The 19,052-nt window shown below is 31.1% G+C and overlaps 3 protein-coding genes and 1 long non-coding RNA gene across 8 annotated transcripts; 3 read left to right on the forward strand and 1 right to left on the reverse strand.

The window, feature by feature from the left end:
• Nucleotides 1-133: 133 nt before the first annotated feature.
• On the forward strand, nt 134-5,066 carry Ns2 (nucleostemin 2). The gene is made up of 7 exons (XM_074125012.1): nt 134-283; nt 803-1,123; nt 1,242-1,517; nt 2,103-2,294; nt 2,658-2,927; nt 3,324-3,585; nt 4,182-5,066. The coding sequence occupies exons 2-7, from the start codon at nt 809-811 to the stop codon at nt 4,637-4,639; spliced, it is 1,773 nt and encodes a 590-aa protein (XP_073981113.1). The 5' UTR covers nt 134-283; nt 803-808; the 3' UTR covers nt 4,640-5,066.
• On the reverse strand, nt 4,643-6,439 carry LOC141452665 (uncharacterized). Its single transcript, XR_012457527.1, has 2 exons — nt 5,109-6,439; nt 4,643-5,036 (listed from the first exon to the last, which is right to left on the reverse strand). It is a non-coding gene; the product is annotated as an uncharacterized lncRNA (long non-coding RNA).
• A 62-nt stretch (nt 6,440-6,501) lies between these two features.
• LOC141452655 (INO80 complex subunit B) lies at nt 6,502-14,396 on the forward strand. Of its 2 annotated transcripts, none has more exons than XM_074125023.1 (11): nt 6,502-6,782; nt 7,473-7,547; nt 8,397-8,477; nt 8,613-8,660; nt 9,330-9,428; nt 10,168-10,321; nt 10,410-10,563; nt 10,859-10,991; nt 11,096-11,196; nt 12,410-12,579; nt 12,653-14,396. In XM_074125023.1, the coding sequence occupies exons 2-11, from the start codon at nt 7,478-7,480 to the stop codon at nt 12,795-12,797; spliced, it is 1,155 nt and encodes a 384-aa protein (XP_073981124.1). In that variant the 5' UTR covers nt 6,502-6,782; nt 7,473-7,477; the 3' UTR covers nt 12,798-14,396. The 2 variants fall into 2 exon arrangements, with proteins under 2 accessions (XP_073981124.1, XP_073981125.1); XM_074125024.1 differs by having other exon boundaries at nt 10,425-10,563.
• Nucleotides 14,288-17,942, forward strand: LOC141452657 (uncharacterized). 4 transcript variants are annotated; one of them, XM_074125027.1, is made up of 3 exons: nt 14,288-14,428; nt 14,770-14,844; nt 16,596-17,942. In XM_074125027.1, exons 1-3 carry the CDS (start codon nt 14,411-14,413, stop codon nt 17,526-17,528), a joined length of 1,026 nt encoding a protein of 341 aa, XP_073981128.1. In that variant the 5' UTR covers nt 14,288-14,410; the 3' UTR covers nt 17,529-17,942. The 4 variants fall into 4 exon arrangements, with proteins under 4 accessions (XP_073981128.1, XP_073981130.1, XP_073981129.1 ...); XM_074125029.1 differs by lacking the exon at nt 14,288-14,428 and adding an exon at nt 14,921-14,981; XM_074125028.1 differs by lacking the exons at nt 14,288-14,428; nt 14,770-14,844 and adding an exon at nt 15,029-15,408.
• The last annotated feature ends 1,110 nt before the right edge of the window (nt 17,943-19,052 follow it).

The raw sequence follows: 19,052 nt of genomic DNA on the forward strand, positions 1-19,052 counted from the left end.
GTGCAAAATTACTCTACAGAATTCAGTGCGCCAAATAAAATAATTGCATTTATGCAATGTGCTTATTTACTCAAACTAAATTGTCAACAGCAATGAAAAAAGCTAAACGCAGATATTTTTTTGAACATGTGAACAAGATATGTGCTGCCATCTATGTATACGTTCAATAGTCTTTCAAATCTAAACCTTCTCATAGTAAACTTTCTTTTTGTGTCAGGTGCACAGCCAGAGTTCCTTCTATTTGGAATTTAAGATAAGAAGATTTCATTTCAGCTTTTTTTGGGTGAGTAGTATTTTTTTAATCTCTCTTATATAATGTATGGGGTAAAACTACATTATGAAGTGGCTCAACATTAAAAATAGCAATTGAGCACATGGTTGTATCCACAATGTTGGTCAGTGCTTGATTAAATCCTTCACAAAGCCGTGATTTCTTTCATTTCGTCCAGTTTACGATATTTTCATCTATCTTCCGAGACTAAATCAACATTTGTGAAATGTGCCAGAAATCTTAAAATTTTCTTTCATTTTACTTCTGTCTCAAAAGTTGATTCAGTTCGTGGTGGCTATGACGTGTCTGTTGTAAAAATCAAATTTACAAGTTACTTAATATTAAAAATTTCATTTTGGATCCGATTATTATTATTGGCAGATGGATTTTTTGTGTTTTGAAATCACTTTTTATTCTGCTAATAAATAATTATAAGCACTTCTTCGATCACATAAGTTATCAGATTTTTTTTAACAATTGCCTACCTTATTACAAGTTTGCTTAATTATAATATACGCTTATCTTTTGCAGTTAAAAATGGCAAAAGTACAGTCTGCCAAGAAGATCCCTCGAAAGCAGGGAATCAACAAATCATGTCATTCTATGAATCCCGATAGATCTAAAGATAGCCTTAAAGGTGTAGCAAGGCCGCGCACAAAATCCACTATCAACAGGCTAAAAATGTACAAACATTTCAAGGCAAAAAGAGACAAAACGGGTAAAGTTATTATTCCAGCTCCGTTTCAGAGTTGGGTTTCAAGTGGAACAATGGCTAGGGTTGAACCAAATCGCAAATGGTTTGACAATTCTCGAGTTGTGTCACAGAATGCGCTACAGAAATTTCAAGCAGAGGTTTGTGTTTTTATTTAACTTCTATAGAAGTTTCCCTATAATCAAGAACAAAGTTTTGCCGAAGACAGCCTCTTTAAATGTGTATAATGAAACGAAAAATTGTTCATTTTAATTTCAGCTTGGAAAATCTTTGAAAAATCCGTATGATGTTGTAATGAAGCCAACTCGCCTCCCAGTTAGTCTTTTAAATGAAAGCGGCAAACAGAAAAGAGTGCACATACTTGATACAGAACCATTTGAAACTATATTTGGTAACAAGAAATTGAGAAAAAGGCCTTCTTTACAAGCTGCCGATGAGAACCAGCTGGCTGAAACAGTTAAAGAAGTTGAGAAGTCCTACGTAGAGGATAGTGACTTCAACAAAGTAAAGGAGGTTACTGGAGAAAAAGAAATGGTATTGTTTGTTTTTGCTTACTTAAATGTATTATGACATTTTATTTTTACACTTAACGTTGCCATGTTGAAATTTTTAGACTTAACTTTTTCTCTCTTTTTTATCTAATCGAATCTATTATTAAAACTCTTTTTCTTTTTTCGGATAGTATCACAGACTGTTTAAAAAGTTTCTCTCTCGACGCCACCTATTCTTAAATTTCTCAAATCTTATTCAACTCTACGATTTGTTTTTTGTTTGTTTTTTTGAATCGAACGCCTAAGTTATTAGCGCCCAAATGAACTCACTTATTGACGGATTAAGTTTCAAATTTATTATTTTCTTAACATCGCTCTTATTCTACTTACTGAATGATAATAAGTATTTTTAAACTAGTGAAATTTCAACTATTATTTTTAAAAAAGTTAAAATTTATTCATTAAAAAGTACGATAATCTGAGTGTTCTTTCTTCCGCACTTCCTATGCATAATCATAGGTTTTACATTGTTAAAAGATAAAAAGTAAAGAGCTTCTTTGAGTTATTTTTCAAAGAATGTTCTATTTTGAGGCTACCCAATAGTCATTCAAAAAATTTTTATTTACAGGTGCGAGACTGGATAATGAATGCTGGCCAAAGCAAAAGAATTTGGAATGAATTGTTTAAAGTAATAGACTCATCAGATATAGTTATAATGATGTTAGATGCCCGTGATCCAGAAGGTACAAGATCGAGGCATGTTGAAGAATTTCTACGCAAAGAAAAGCCACATAAACACATAGTTTTTGTATTAAATAAGGTGGTATTTTAATTTACTTTTTAAATTTCATATTTTTTTTTGTATTGTGTATGATTTATGTATATGTTGTTTTATTTTATATGTATATCTTGTCTGGATGCTTGGGATTATTCATTATTTTTCTTCATTTTTCATCTAGGTGGCTAATGGTTTTTATAGTGGTGTTTTTGTAATTATAATTTGTATAATTTTTTTATTGTGACTATGTCTATGTATTGTTGGCATGTTTACAGATCTATGCTTTGTTTTTTATGAAGTTACATTGTTTGGTCATTAAAAAAAAATTGAGTTTCACTCTAAGCTATATGATTTTATAGTAGCATGTAAGATAACCTTGTGATGATGCCATTTAATGCTTTCTAGGTTGATTTAGTTCCAACTTGGGTCACTCAACGGTGGGTTGCCGTTCTCAGTTCTGAATATCCAACAATTGCATTCCATGCTTCACTTAAACATCCTTTTGGAAAAGGAGCACTCATTAATCTTTTGCGACAATTTAGTAAATTGCACTCTGAGAGAAAACAAATCAGTGTTGGCATTGTAGGATATCCAAATGTTGGAAAAAGTTCCCTAGTGAACGCTCTAAGGTCTAAGAAAGTGTGCAAAGTGGCTCCAATTGCTGGCGAAACTAAAGTAAGTTTTTTTTCTTTTCTGTCAAACCTGTTGCATCATGCTTATTTAATATGAACTTACTATCTAACAATGGCTGCCTTACAGCGAGCTCCTTGTTCGGCAGTTGTTCTCTGACCTATCTTCAATTGACTTTCTGTATAAATAATGATTTCGCTCAAATATTACTATTTATCTTATTCGTAATGAGCTAAAAATGAATTACAAGTGCAGGAAACATTTTTTCAAATTTACTTCTTTTGAATTATTATTTCCTACGCTCGTTTTAAAGCTTATTTTATTAGCCATATTCTCCTCCATTTTTTCTAAAAAAAATGTTTACTACTAAGGGGCATGATTTCTAATAAATTGTAACTCATAATATAATAATTGTATAAACACCAATTCTTATTTATTAAGGTGTGGCAGTATGTTACATTGATGCGTCGTATTTATCTCATTGATTGTCCTGGTGTAATACATGCTAGTGTCAGTAGTACCAGTGAGACGGATACAGATAAAGTATTGCGAGGTATCGTTAGAGTGGAAAACGTACCATCACCAGAACAGTATGTCCCAGCTGTATTAGAAAGAGTAAAACGAGAACATTTAATAAGGACGTACAACATAACTAAGTGGGAAGATACAGATGATTTTATTAGGCAGTTTGGTATAAAAACAGGTATGAATCGAATTTAGATATTTTTTATTAACTTGTTGCTTCAGTAGTACATAATTTTCCCAGTAAATGTATGACAGCAGTACAAATATACATAACATTTTACAAAAGATTAGATTAGAAAGGATGACTCTTCGCTGTAAGATACCCTGAGGGTTCTTTTCTGACAGCTTCTTTAAGGTAGAACATGTTATTCAGTTTTACAAGTCTCTTCATAAAAACAGACAGCTCAGGTTTTTTCTTAATCAAAATTTAGAACCTCCACTCTGACAGGTCTTTTATGTTAGCTCAAAACATTGAATCTGCTTCTTCTTTATCTCATGCGGCACTTTTGACAGTTGTATGTTTTGAGTCGTGAGGTGACAACCAGCCTGTTTCTAGAAAAAATTCTCCCTTTTGTGGAGAGCAATGCTCGGTTAAATAACCATAAATAACCTTTAGTTTTGTAATCTTTGTAACTTATTTTATTTCTCTCTCTCTGGTCGGTATAATTGAGAACTCGTGGTTCAGTAATTATTATTATCATGTTCGTAGGTAATGTTTTTAGATTTGCAGCTATTTTAAAGATATTTTTATTTTGTAAATTAAACATTTTGCAGGTAAATTGCTGAAAGGAGGTGAACCAGATGTTCCTAACATTTCTCGCATGATTTTAAATGACTGGCAACGTGGTAAATTGCCATTTTATTGCCACCCGCCAGAATTACCAGGACGAACTGAAAAGCAAGAACAGCAGTCCCAATATGTCATAGAGCAGGATTTCTCAAAAATAAGAGTAATTCCAGAATTTCCTGGGGAAGAAAATCTGTTACAACCAGAGCCATCTATACCTAAAGAATTTATTCCACAAGAGCCAACAGTAGTTCAAGAAGATGAGTCATCTACTTCTTCTAGCGATGAGTTTTCTGATGAAGAGCAGGAACAGAAACTGTCTAAACCTGATATTTTACAAAATTTAACTAGCAAAGAACGCAGAAAAATCATTAGACAGAACAGAAGACACAAAGTTGGAAGCAATTTTTACGAAGTAGTGAATGTCAAGAACAGAAAAAGGTGATAAGTGTAGTCATTATCTGAATTATTCTGTTTTTAAGCTGAGTACTGTGCTCATTCAGAAACGTGAGGAAAAATTGACAATAATTTCAATCTGTTATATTGGCTTGTTTTGTACAGTAAGTTATTTAAAGTTACGTCCTGCAAAGCAACAAAAAACCTCATCATTTTAAAAATGTTATTAAATTTAAAAATGATGATCTTTGAGTAAGTTAAGAGTCTTCAATTGTAAATTAAGTTTTTTCTTCATTATTTTCTATTAAATCCTTAATTGTAAAGCGATTTCAAATTGCTCTCCACGTATTATATAATTTCACATAAGTGCAGAAGTGGATATATTTATGTGTATGTACAGACACTCCATTTATGGCATCCGGAAGCTGTTTTGTTCACAGTATTTTCTGTAACATAATACATTATTTTACAATTTTTTTTTTTTTTCTTCATTTGCAATTATTTTGTTTCCTACTCACATATTGCAATGATTAGACATATAGTTGGAGAGCCTTATTTACAGATTAGGAGGCCAAAAAGGTCATATCTACTCCTTCAGTGCCTCCACAAATTTCAAAACAAAGCTAACATTTGAAGATGTCTGACCCTTCTTCCAAGGGTGCGAAAAAAACATCAGAATGACTCGCCATTTTACTTCGGGAGTACGATTTGGGTGTACGACTTTGAATTTGACGAGAAACATAAACCCTTTCCTTCCTTTCATGTTATTTCCAATTCCATCAACTGGCGATGATTTATCATTCAAGGGACAGAGAACTGATATGAGAGTGGTCTCTGCGAGGACATGGATTTAAAAGTTGTAAATATTTGTAATTTTCTACAGAGGCATTGAGTACATACACCATTAAAAGAAGAAATTGTAGAGATCTACAGTGTCGAAATTGTTGACAATTCTGAATATTAAGATTGATTTTATCTGTTACAGCAAGCTTTTTTCTTTAATTCTGAACGATTTTTTAGTGATTTTTCTCAGACCGAACTGTAGGGTGATAACGAAATATATGTAACAAATCAGACCCAACTTTGAATCACATAAACAAATATAATGTTCGAAATCGGTAAGCTCAAACGTACTACACGTAATAAAATATTAATCTTAACTATGGTGAGCTAAAATGGTCAGTTAAAATGGAAACGCAGGCGAACTCGCGCATGGCACAACAACGAGAACGTTCGAACAGGTTATTATTCTTCTTGTAGAGAAGTCTTCTTTCTTGTCATACAGTTTACCAGTTGGTTCGCCAAGCCCAACAGCTGTAAAAACGCATCACCTAGGGGACAGGTGTATTATGCGATATGTGAATGGTACTGCTTTACGGGTGTTAATAAGTCTTGTACGCTAGGATACCCGCCGGTGCGCAAAAATCCCTGAAGATGTCTTTTATCCACTCTCCATACAGGGCAGTGAGCTTTAAGAGACTTTTAAAAGAAAAAATGTAAGGACTTGAACTGTGGATCCTCATGTGAGAGTGAAGAACATTAACCATTGAGCAATCCTTCCCGCTGCCCTTCCAATTTATTTATTTTTTTACAATTTGATCGCGGCCCCCTCCTTGGATACGCAAAATGAGTTAGAGATGAATTTATTAAATGAATTTTTTATAAATGACAAAACAATTTAATAATGTCATAGTTTAATCAAAGATAAAAGTAAATGTTTAAGTTGCCAAAACGAAAGAAATTACTTGCCGTGGTCGAAGAGAGTCACGAAATTAGTTCGGCATTAATAAAAAAAATTACTTTCTACTTACTGGAGCTAACAATTAAGAAAACTATATTAATTTATTTAAGACACTTAGGGTAAATGGATTGTATTAATTTTCACATCATATGGATCCCTGATTCCAATAAATTGCTTTGTTATCTTTTACAACCTTCTTTAGAATTTAAATGAACCAATCCAATACTATTTCCCGCGAATGTTATGCGTATGAGAAGGTTGCTTCAGATCGGTGTTTGTAAATTGCTTTACGTTGTGTGGTCATTGGTGTTAATATGAGTGTCTTGTTACTCCTACTGCAAGAAGCATTAGCTTACTCCCAGCTCTGTTTATGTAATTAAGTAGTAAGTTAAAGATGGCTTTAATCGGATGTTTCTTTTCTGGTTTTTGGAGTTTATTGGTTTTTCTCGAAGTAAGTTAGATCATAGATCTGTAGGTATAAATCTAGTTATTAGATATATCCATAATTATTATTGTAGGTCATGTTATTTTATTTCAAATTTACTTGGTTATTTTGCCTATAGAAATCGTAAGGTGAATAATATATTTACATTATTCTGATGTCTTTCTAATGTGGCTACGCTAATCAGTCTAATGTTAAAAATAAGGATGACGATAGTTAACTTAAGGAAACATAAAATAATTATAATATGTTCGGTAAATGCAAATGAGTCGAATCATTATTCAAAGAAAGCTTTTTTGTTATTCTCTTTGTGATCCTAGATTACATTGAATCTGTGGTAGTTTCATTTGCTAAATTACTTGGTGTCTTGGTTTTTAATAATTTTTCGAATGAATTCAAATCGCTAGAAATGTTTACATTATGCGGCTTTCATTTTCTTGTAGCCAATCAATTTCTGGAATTTATCCATCGTAAAAATGTTTGTGTTTCACTTATGTAAATGGAAATAGTATGTGCTATTAAAAATGTTAACAATGAGCGATATGGTCTCCTAATAAGCTTATCTGTAATCCAAAACTAGTTGTTTTAAGAAAGATGTTCAAGATAGACAATTTTAATGTAACTTACGATTACATGGCCTACATTTACTAAAGTGAATATATTTCTGAAGTGTTGATAATATTATTTTATTTTTTTCAGAATAAATGAATATGGAACGCATCAAAGACGAGTCCCTATGGGACATTCCAGTCAAAGAAGAATTAATAGACAATGGTAAATATTTTTAATTCCAAAACATACATATATTCATATTTCGAAGGTGTGAGCATTGTTCCCATCCTGCACTGCTTCATTTGGCCTGCGTGACCCAGGTATTTCGAGGCATTCCTCTTTTCGGCCTTTCTGATGATACAAATTAAAATATTTTTCAGAAGTCGGTTCTCTTCAAGAATGTAATAATTTATCGGATATGTCAATACCATAGCAACTTCCATTTAGGATAAGAATCCTTTGCATGATATTTATTTGTGATACTTTTAGTGACTGTGATAAAAACTTTTGAACACCGTCAGAACCTTATCTTAGTAATGTGTATGGATTATTGGTTTAAAAATTAAACTGTCTCGAATTCAATAGTTTTATTAACTTAGTGATCATTGTTTACATAGAATGTGTGGTAGTTTCATTTGCAATATTATTTGGTGACTCGGTTTTTTAATAATTCTTCGAATTAATTCAAATCGCTTGTAAATTTTATGTTTAAAATGTTCACCTACAAAATTCAGATCTCTAAATGGCCAATCTCGAAGCTTTCACTTAAAACTAGAGACTTCTTGGAGGCGTCATATTAGCTCAACAGTTTTCAGGCGAGGTACGCTAAGCTAAGGTAATCTGCAGTTTTGATTGCTACCTTTCATGTTTCATATTCATATGTTCATTTCAAAATGCATATGTTTGGTTAATTCGAATTAATTTATCCAAAAAAAAACTGAAAATGATACTTATATCTTCGATCATTAAAATATATTAATCGGGAGGTTCCAATTATTATAATAATTTGTTTTGTTAATCGCTTCTTAAAAACCCTGGATGACTGATTTTATAACTACTGATTATTCACAGACAATCAAGGCCTTAAAGATGATAGTGCTGATTGGACTATTCCTAATGAAGAAGAAGTCACAGTTACTGAATCACAAGGAAGTAAGTTGTACAAAATTTACACCTCATATATGTAGGTAAAAAATAACGAGAAAAAATTTAAACTTTGCAATATTTAATCAAGTTAACTGACAGTTTCTTAATGATAATTTCGTTTTTCATATTTTCAATTTCCAGGTGATTGCGGGATAAAAGAAGAAATCGAATTAGGGATGAATTTTGTAGGTAAGATTAGGTTAAATTTTACTAACTTAACGTTTAATATAAATACATATAAAACAATTTATTATTTATTAATAACTGTTTAGATACAAATGTACACAACAGTGAAATTTGACCCAGTAAACAAAAAAAAATATATATAATGAAAACTGTATGGATTATCACAAATAAAGAATAAACACATAACTTTTCAAAAACAAAATAGAAAATTCCACATAATAATATAAACTCATTTTTTCTTTCTCACTCTCCCTCTCTTTCTAATATAATAACAAATACAAATAATATATATACAATTTTGGGATAAATTAAATCTATGTTCTATAAAATAGATAATCTAATCTATTTTATAGTAGTTAGGTCCTGGTGGAAAGGCAGGCTCTACAACCGTAAGTAATTACGTACTTCGGTTGGTTGTATTATCGAAACGAACAGTATACTCAAGATACCAGAGACGGATATTGCATGGAGTACCAAGTACTTATATGCATCACCCCGAGAGAGTAATAATTACTCACCCCTGACTGACAAATACATATAAAACAATCTGAAATCATATATTGGAAGCTAGTTCATAAGGTAGTTCTCAAATAATTATGCTAGCGATCTCAATTAATCTTGCCGTCTAGAGCGTTTTTTTTCGTTAGAACCTTATGTTCTTTTTCTATCTAGAAGTCAGCGAGACTGCTGGTTCTAAAAATAAAAACCAATCGTCTCGAACATCAACTGTAACTAGCTGCGAGAAGAAAAGTAAAAGGAATACTAAGAGAAGTAAGTTGATTTATTATTTATTTATAGTATTTATTTATTTTGTTTTTGGAGCATTGATACTCTGAGGTATTAGCGCCTTTGCTATTGCATTTGACAAAAAAAATTCTCGCACTATTCTCACAAAATTTACTTTTTCTAATAAATACATTTACAAAAATAAATAATTGCTCCCCAAAACATTCCAAAATTAAAATCACTAGCCGGCCCTAATTAGTGAGTGAGTAAAAGTAAGGCTGCACTTTACTTTGCCATTATAAATAGTGTAACTTTATTCATTAGTTTGGATTTTAATGTCATAAAATCACACATTCTCGAAAAAATAATTTAATTGCAAAATTGAGTACAACATTGCTCGACAAAACTTATTTGAACGTGAGCTTGATACAGGCTGTTGCCTTACTTTGTCAGCGACATAACTTTGATAGGAGAAGACCGTACCAAAATAGTAAGGTTCTTCTCGTACGGTTGCCAGTCGATTTAAGTCGAAAACAGCTTGCAAAGATTTTAAATTAAATGTTAAATAAATAAATGAACAGGAAAATATTTAATCTCCACATTATCTTAACATGTATTAAATTTTATTAAAAGTATTTTATACTACCCAAATATAACCTCTCTCACATTCAGAATCGTATTATGTGACAGAAGGCTTGTGAGAGAAAATAAAATTTTTAGATGCTTAGATGAACTAACACATATATCGGTCAATGTACTCATCATGTACCGTTTTGTTTTTTAGTTTCTTTAGAAGATATTCTGCCCCCACCAAAAAAGCATAAAAAGCATAAACATAAAAAACACAAAAAGAAAAGAAGTGATTCAGATGGCAGCCAAGGAGAAGGTGCTGCAGCAATAAAAACTTCCACAAATACCTCTACTGCTTCTTCAGGCAGGTGGTCATTTATCAATTTTCGTTTTTGAGCTTAAATCATCTTTAACAATTTACTAATTCATATTTACATTCGTATTTGTAATATGAAGTCCTCTTCATGTTAGCGAAATTAAGATTCAGCCAACTGGTGTGTCGCCAAAGTCATCATCTAAAAAGAAAAAAGGAAAAGGAGGTCGTGATAGTGGTACTTCAAGCGACGAAGAAAGATGGTTGGATGCAATAGAATCTGGTAAACTAGAAGAAGTATGCGTAATATGAATCTTTTTTTAAATAATGTGCCTTTTTGAATTGAATTTTTGATGAAGACCAATTGAAGGCAGAAAAAGATCAATTTGTTAGAAATAATTATAAATTAGCTCCGTTATAAAATATTGTGTCATTCCATATAAATTAAATTCAATGATAAATTAACAGATTAATATGATTGCTCTACCAGATAATGCTTTAAGATTATGTTAAAAATAGGAGTTCTTTTTAATTCTATGTTTCTTTGCGTTTACATCTAATATAATTTTGACTAATTTTAGTTTATTTATAGGTAGATGACGAATTGAAGAAGATAAAAACCAAGGACCCAAAACTAATGACTGCTAGGCAGAGGGCTATGCTAGAAAGAAAGGGAGACGCCATACCAGATCCATGCGCAGAACAATTACTGTCTTTACCAACAGGTTGGTTCTAAAGTTTGTGCATTGATGATTTTTTTGTTTTTAAATTTCATTGCACTAATATTGACCAAAAGTGTAAATACTTTTTATTAAAAAAATGTTTTTAGGATATCGAGAGAAGGTAATGACCCCTGAAATGATAAAAAAAGCTGCGTTAAAGTCTCAGAAGCGAAAACAATTGCAAGATGAAAAAAGAGAAAAGGATAAGGTACATGGTGAATTTCTTACAAATCTAATATCTGAATTACATTTTATTACAGAGATTTGATAAATTAAGACTATAATTTCATCCTTATACAATATAGATTAATATACAAATTAAAACACTGAAAAATAAATGTGCTAAAGTAAATGGTATGCCATCTAAAATAAAGTTTAGAATGCGACATACTGTCTGGACAGTTCCTACTTATTTCCAAAAGTCCTCTAACTTTAAAGAGGGGGTCCTTTTTAGCTGTTGCTGTAGGAAGTATTAAACATTAGATAAATAAAGGTCCATCTTATCCTTAAATACTTCTTTAAGCAAGTTTAAGTGAAAAGCGGTGCAAAGGTAACTTGAAAACAGACCTCTACGCAAATTTATATTTGGCTTAAAGATCAATCCATAATCTGACCGTAAACAAAGTTTTCTTTATTTGGAGGAAAATCAATTAAAAACAAGGAAACCTAAGAACTGAGATTAAAGAAGATTGAGAAAATTTACTGCTTTAGCCAAAAAGTTGAACTCACTCTAGACTTATCCGTTTAAAAGGGGTAGAAACGATCATACAAAATATTAAACTTTGCATCGAATACAATATATATATTAGTTTGAGCATTTATTAACTCAGAATTAGTAAAATTATTAATAAAGTTGTTTTTCTAATTAATTTTAATAGTTAAATTTTAAATATCAAAGTTTTATTAGTTAGTAGTTTACCGTACATCTTAAACAAATACTTTTTTGTTCTTACTTTCTTTTTAATCCTCGAAATGAATTATAAAAAAGTAATAGGTATTGGAAAAAGTTCATAGGTATTGGGGGACAGAGGCGACTAGCAGACTTTATAAATTTCTCATATTAACCAATATAAATCAATTAACCAATAAATCCAAGGGCTAGATTGGGATTCGAATCCAGAATCACAATACTTCTTAGGTTTGCAGGCATCGCCTCTAACCGCTCGGCTTCTGGTGGCGCCTGCTATTAATTATATAAGTAATACGTTTCTCCGAATATTGCAGTTACACAGTTATAAAATGCAAAAGCTACTGGTTATCTTAACAGAGGATGACGTGATTAAATTGAATTATTCATTTTAATGCAGCTCCCAAAGCTCTTCTTTCACTTGAATCTAACATTACTTCCATTTTTAATCTGTCAGTGAACTTATTAGCTTTTTCTTATATTAAACTAACTTACTTTTAACAAATTGCTTTAGAAACGAACAATGGAAAGACTTCTGAGAAAGCAGGACAATAAAACAACAAAGCAAGTTGTCAAAAAAAATATAAGGAAAGCTGGTGCTACAATAACCTATTGCAACAATATAAATGGAATAAGACTTTCATTACCTCCTGGCATTGAATTTCCGCTCAAAAAACAAGCTTCGTAAGGCATTAATTTTTTATATTCATTACGAAATAATATAAGGTGCACTTTTAATTCCTAGGAATTGTTGCAGGTTTCCTTTGCCTGAACCAATTAAATGTGGCGTCACTGGATGTTGTAATATAAAAAAATACTTATGCTCCAAGACGAAAATACCCCTTTGCAGCCTAGAATGTTATAAGAAGAATTTAGCAACTCATAATATTCTCTTTAAATAAGTACCTTGAGTATTTGAATTTTGTTAGCCTTAAACGAATAGATTGTTTTATACGAGATAGATGGAACATTTCTATTGTATATATGTAATTTAAAACTAGTTTAAAATTCTCGAAATTTTTATTTTTAAATTATACATACATCATTATTGCAAATATTTTTACTAATTTATTCGCACCTGATCTTTTTTTCAACCATAAAATTTAGAGGCAAACCTGAAAGAAAATAGTAGAAGCTTACAAATATTTCTTTCAATTATAACTATACTCGCAATGCGATCAATGGCGCTAGGAAGTGGTCTAACTACGATTGCTGATCCAACTCATACACAATACTTGGTTGATATGTGGAAGTATCAGGTTACATCTAATATTAATTGCTGATTGGTACTACGTGTTGATACACTGAATGCAAGACAATCAGTTTAGTATTGTAGAACCTTTAAATGTGATGGTAGTTCAATGTAGAACTACCATTGAAGAAGTTGAACTAGATTAAAAAAAAAAAGAAAAGAGTGGAATTAATGAAAGTTACGCCTTCAAGAGTTTAGTGATTTTAATTATTGTCAGAACTTGATTTCTTCAGCAAGGGAGCAAATGATTTATTTTGTCAAAATAATTATGTCTTATAACACAATCAATAATTGTAATGTTGCCCTGATCATTACTATTTTTAATTTTTAGAACAGAATTATAGAGAGACGCGTATTGCGCAGCATTGGATGCGCTTCCCCAAAAAATGTAAGAAATTGAGCAAGCTATCCATATTGAGTCCAAAAAAAGATGCCTCTTTGTATTTATAGCTAGACGCCTAGGAACTCTAAATTATTGTTCTAGAAGTGTGAGTATTTTGTGCTCTTAGGTGCTCATGTTCTATAATCTGTTCGGACCCTCCGATTTCGTGGAGATTGAGACATTCAGCATTGTTGGGAGAATAATTTCATTTTCGTCACAGTTGTTGCCCAAAAGAAGATTTTGAATTAGTTTATTCTCTCTTAATTTAGATTTTCTCTATTAAATTAAGGCGCTACAACATCTGACACTGTCTTCGAATTCGGATCCTATTTCAGTGCATTATCAGCCTATGGTCACTGAAAATTTCAATTGATGACAATGAAAAAACTACGAAAGGCTTCTACTCAGAGAAAATTTAGACAGTGTACATATGAATTTTTTTTTTTTTTTTTATTGAGTATCCATTATTATTTTGGTAATATCTTGTAGAATTAGTGCTAGTAGTAAATATTAGTACTAAATTTCAGTTGGCAGCAATGAAATCTTTTAAATTAAAACCTTTTCTTGGAGGGCAACCTTCTCGGTTTTTAATAACTTCAGATTTTCCAGTATCTTCGATAAAAGAGTCCATTAATTACTGTCGACTGTGGCTATTATCTGTTATTTTGCTTTTTCATCCTCATATTTTACTTGATTTAATCTCATTGTGTATACATTGCACAGTTTTAGTTTATAATAAATATGGATTATGTTTGTAAATATTTTTTTTTTGAAACCGGAGGTTTTATTAGTTTAGTAGTTTACAGCACGTCTTAAGCTTCTGCGGTATTCAGTGTTTTTTTTTTTTTTTTTTTTTTTTTTTTATAACTAACTAATCAGATATGTCTGAAAGTGAATGGGTAAGAATTTTGGATATCAGTTGTATTATTTATTAATAATTAAAATGGTAGTATTTTCAGGTCTAACAAGCAAATTAATCAATCAAGGAATGAATTTATTTTATATATAGTTTTTCAAATTCAACGTTTAGAGGCCAAATAATGTAGAATTAGAGTTTTCGCATGTAAAAGATATTGAGATTTAGTTATATCTAAATTTCCTTGTAGTCAAATTAGAAGCTAAATTAGAATTTTTCATTAAGGATATGAAAACAATGTGCATATTGTTATTTCCTGCTCGATTTTAGAAGAGATTGAATCCGTAATTTTTTTTTTCTTGACCATTTCTTATGCTTGCCCAGGAGGACTACATTGAAATAAGAGATGACGAAGAACTTGGTTCTCAGGCAGATGATGATGATGAACACGATGAAATGGTAATGTTAATTAAATTTACTAGCTTGAAAATACTATGTTTGTTTTTTATACTACGAAGTTTTCATTTTTGTATAGGTTTTGTTTTTTATTTTATGAATTTCGCCGAAAATGGTGAGCGAAACTGCAAAATATAGAGGTAAACAAAAAAAACGCGGTGTTTTTATATTATAATTTGTGCATTTGAACATGTGTTTTGCAATCTTCTCATTTGCTCATGGAAATACAGAGTAATGTACTAGTTCTTTTGTCTTTGAACGTCTCGTACTTTTTCACCGTTATAAACAGTAACATTGTTATTATTCATTTGTTCTAGCTTATTATCGGCTTGTTGAGCAGCTTAAAGCTTTAGATTTAAAATTTATAACAGTCAGTTATTGGTGTTCGTTTAATTAGTGTTTGTTTTATACTAAGTGAGAACCCATTAGTGCTTTACAACAGCTGTTCAACCATTCACAAACGCTAAAAATTACAATAATTACTTTATTATAAATTACATATTAAATTATTCTGACTTTTATTCCACAATGTACTGTGATACATTATTCTGTAAAATACAAGTTATTGTGAGTTATTCACAACATAGTTTAAGTTTCATAATTTTTTTAACATTTTCTGATTTTTCATATTTCCCTCTTATAGGTTTCCATTATTCGTGGCGTTTTAATAGTTTTGAGAAAGGCATCTATGTCAGCAAAGCCAGAGGTGAACCATCTGTATAGCCGCAGTACTATTCCTTGCGCTTGGAAAGAAAAACTTACGTCCTTAACTAACTCAGTGAATTTTTCCTTTAATTCTCTGAATACCTCAATGTCATGTGCATCTTCAACTTAGGAAACCATTTCCTGCAACCTGCTTCCCGGCTTGGTAACACCACTAGAAGTCCATAGCTTTTCAAAGGCGTCTTTCCAAGAGGATTGTCTTAATTTCTGCAAGATTTTGTTTTTTCAAAGGATTTTTTTTTTTTTTTTTGAAGGGTTTCTAAAGTTTTTATTTTCCTGTGTAATTGACACCCAATTGAGAGGCCCTTACTTTTCTCACGAATCTTTCATTGGAAATCTGGAGTCACTGCACATTGTGTTTTAAGAAGACACCTCTACAAAGTACAACTCAAGCTCGAGTCTTTTTTGTTTAGTTTGTAATACGGAGGAGGAAAATTAAGACGAATTGTTCAAGTTGCGAGGAGGTTAGATTTAAGATATTCAGTGAAAGTAAGTTTATTATCTTTTGAACTAAGCTGTTTACTCTAAAGAATGTTACTCGATTCATTGGGATTTCTGTGGGAATTTTCGTGGTTCCGATCCAGAACTGGACTATGTGCTTATTTTTGTTTCTATGGAGGTGCTGTAATATAGCCCTTTATAGTCCCATTATATTGTTAAGCTAGGGTTCCCTCTCCACTGGCAATTAATTATAATTCCCATGAAATGAAGATCTGATAAAGGATTTTTTTTTTCAATCTAGACCTCTTCTCATAAATCGTTTCTTGCAATTGGTCCAGGAGGCTTTGATAGCATTCACCGGTTAGTGCATTGGGTTTGTTGCTCTAGCACAATTCTAATTTTAAATAATATTTAAATATCAATTCGCTTAAAGAGAAAATAATTTGAGAATTTATAACATATTTTTTACTTTCTCTTATTTAATTTTAATTATGATATTTTGGTTAGGTAAATGCCTTCACTATTTCTTAATGCAAATTTTTTAAATAAAAATTGTGATTAAATTTTGTTTTCATTTCACTTGCTTTCAGACCCTGAGAAGAAGTAAAAGACATATAAACAAATGCCAAGAAAGCATGCGTTCCAACAAACTTAAAGAACATGCAAAAGAATATACAAAAATTTGGTCAGAACATGAAAAAAAAACCTTGTTAACCTTATTATGTGACCATGGTGATGAAAATCTTGAAATATTAGCGGCAGGTTTACCAAATAAACATGTGTCCCAAGTAAAAACTTATATCAGGACAATATCTAGGCGAGCTCTTATTGAGGAGAAAAATCGTGCTAAGAAAGAAGAATTGCTAGAGTTAGATAAATGGATAAATTATTTGAAAGTTAATTTAAATGAACAAGTTGACGATAGAATACCTTATGAACTGTTTGCAGCTTCACAAGAGCTGGCAACTCCAAGTAAAAACTCTTCCAATAAAGTAGTTGACTTTCAAAAAGCTTACGAATATTTAAGCGCTTTATCAGTTGGCCGTAAAATAGACATTGATGATAAAACATATTACTTTGTACATTCTTATTTGGATTGGTTTAATAACAGCTTTGTAAAAAATGTTCTACCTCAAGAATTGTTGCTTCTTAAATCGTCATTAAAAAAATTAAAAACAGTAAATGTAGATAATGTTGCTACAACATTTTCAAATAATGAAGTTTTAAGTTTAATTTTTCGTAAAGTTATAACTAATGAACTTTTTAGCTGTAAACATTTTCTAAGAACAATGTGTAAAAAAGTAAGACATACCAGTTTTCATAAAGGTGAAACATACGATAGGAACATATCGTTATTAAGAGCAAAATTAGATAATGAACCAGCAAGGCAGATGAGTTCTTTAGACTCTCCAGAATTTACAATTGTTCCATTTTTTAATGATGTAAAATTTAGGAATTTATCATCTTATTTGTGGGGCGCATTGTACAATGTTGATATTGAAGATATAAAAGATTTAATGTGAATATATTTTCAGAGCAATGAATATATTTGTATTCTCATTCTTTTTTTTAGGGTCATTTTTTGCTTATATTGATATTAGTTAATACATTTCTCTTGTGTAATTTGTAATTTTGATTATACTTATAATTCTGTCGTACGTCATCTTCATTAATCATTGTCTACATTGCAAACAAATTTGAATCTATTTGTGTTAAGTGATTTGGCTTATCATGGATGTGTTTGCAAATAAATGCTTCTAAAAGCATGAAACAAACAAAGTGTATCAAAAGAGATAAATCTTTATCAAAAGAGATTTTCAGCCTTCTAGAAATATTTATGGACAGTTAGTTAATAATGGCAAAATTAAGAGGAAACTGAAAAGAGTTCAATGTTTATTTGATTTTAATTTAAATAAAGTTAATTTATACAGAACAAATTTTGAATAGATGAATGGAACCCCATCAAGGATTTTTTAACTGATCCCTTTACTGAAGACCTAATAATGCGCAATATTCTATTTTCTGCTATTAAATATTTTTTAATATATTTAATAAAAATATATTTTTCAATTTTTCAAAACTAAAATGAGATGCTACTGATAAAAAATGAAAATATAAAGTAAAAAGAGGTTTTTTACCCACTGCTGTTTTCTTTTTCGAGAGAATTCGCCTTCCACCTGATCCGAACGACGAAAATCTTCTACTCTCAATTGTTTATGCGAGTTCTTCAATTCGATAACCGTATTAACTAACAGCAGTGAAAGAAAGCTAAGAAAATTTAAAGTGAGTCCTTCCGCCTCCGTCCAAGAAACCTAATTTGTTAGTTGGTTCACTAAAGTAGGCGTAGCTTTACTTTTATCAGCTCACCATAGAGAAAAAAATGAACTAACATTATTTTGTAAAGGAGTGGCAAAGGAGAGGCCCGCAAAGCTAAGAAGTATAGTTGTACTGGGTTCGGTTGCCTGTCTAAGCCTTGGGTTTTATTTAATAATTCATACGAAAACTGTAACGTTAAGTCGCCTCCATTTACGACACCAAGTTTGGTAGTTGGAGGTAGAGTCGCACGAAAAAAAGGCTTTATTTACTTTTACTTATATTTTAGTCACAACACCCAGGTTATAGGCACATTTTACAGACTCAGAAATAAATATGTAGGTAAATATTAGAAAATAAGTGACACAAACGTAAACTAAAATATTACATGAATAAGATATTATCAACAGGAAGGGTAAAAGAAAAGTGTGGAGTGTGTAGCAGTAACAACTACCAATTGTAACCCGAAGATGTACGTATACACACACCCTCCTTTTTTCCCTTCTGACATTTTCCATTTTTAGATTAGAACTTAGGTTTTTCTTGTGGAAAGTCTTCCATTCTTGATGTTTCTATCGTACTACACTGACCCAGAAATACGTCAATTTTACCGTATATTTTTCACTTTTGCGAATTTTTCAAAAATGTTGCCATAGCTATTTTCTTTAACTCAACAAAGCTCTTATAATTGTAGTAGTTTGAATTTGAATATTCTGACAAGAAAGCCTGTTTTT

This window comes from Rhodnius prolixus, unplaced genomic scaffold (assembly GCF_049639745.1).
Source record: "Rhodnius prolixus isolate KJV_2025 unplaced genomic scaffold, Rpr scaffold_3, whole genome shotgun sequence".
NCBI classification, from domain to species: domain Eukaryota; kingdom Metazoa; phylum Arthropoda; class Insecta; order Hemiptera; family Reduviidae; genus Rhodnius; species Rhodnius prolixus.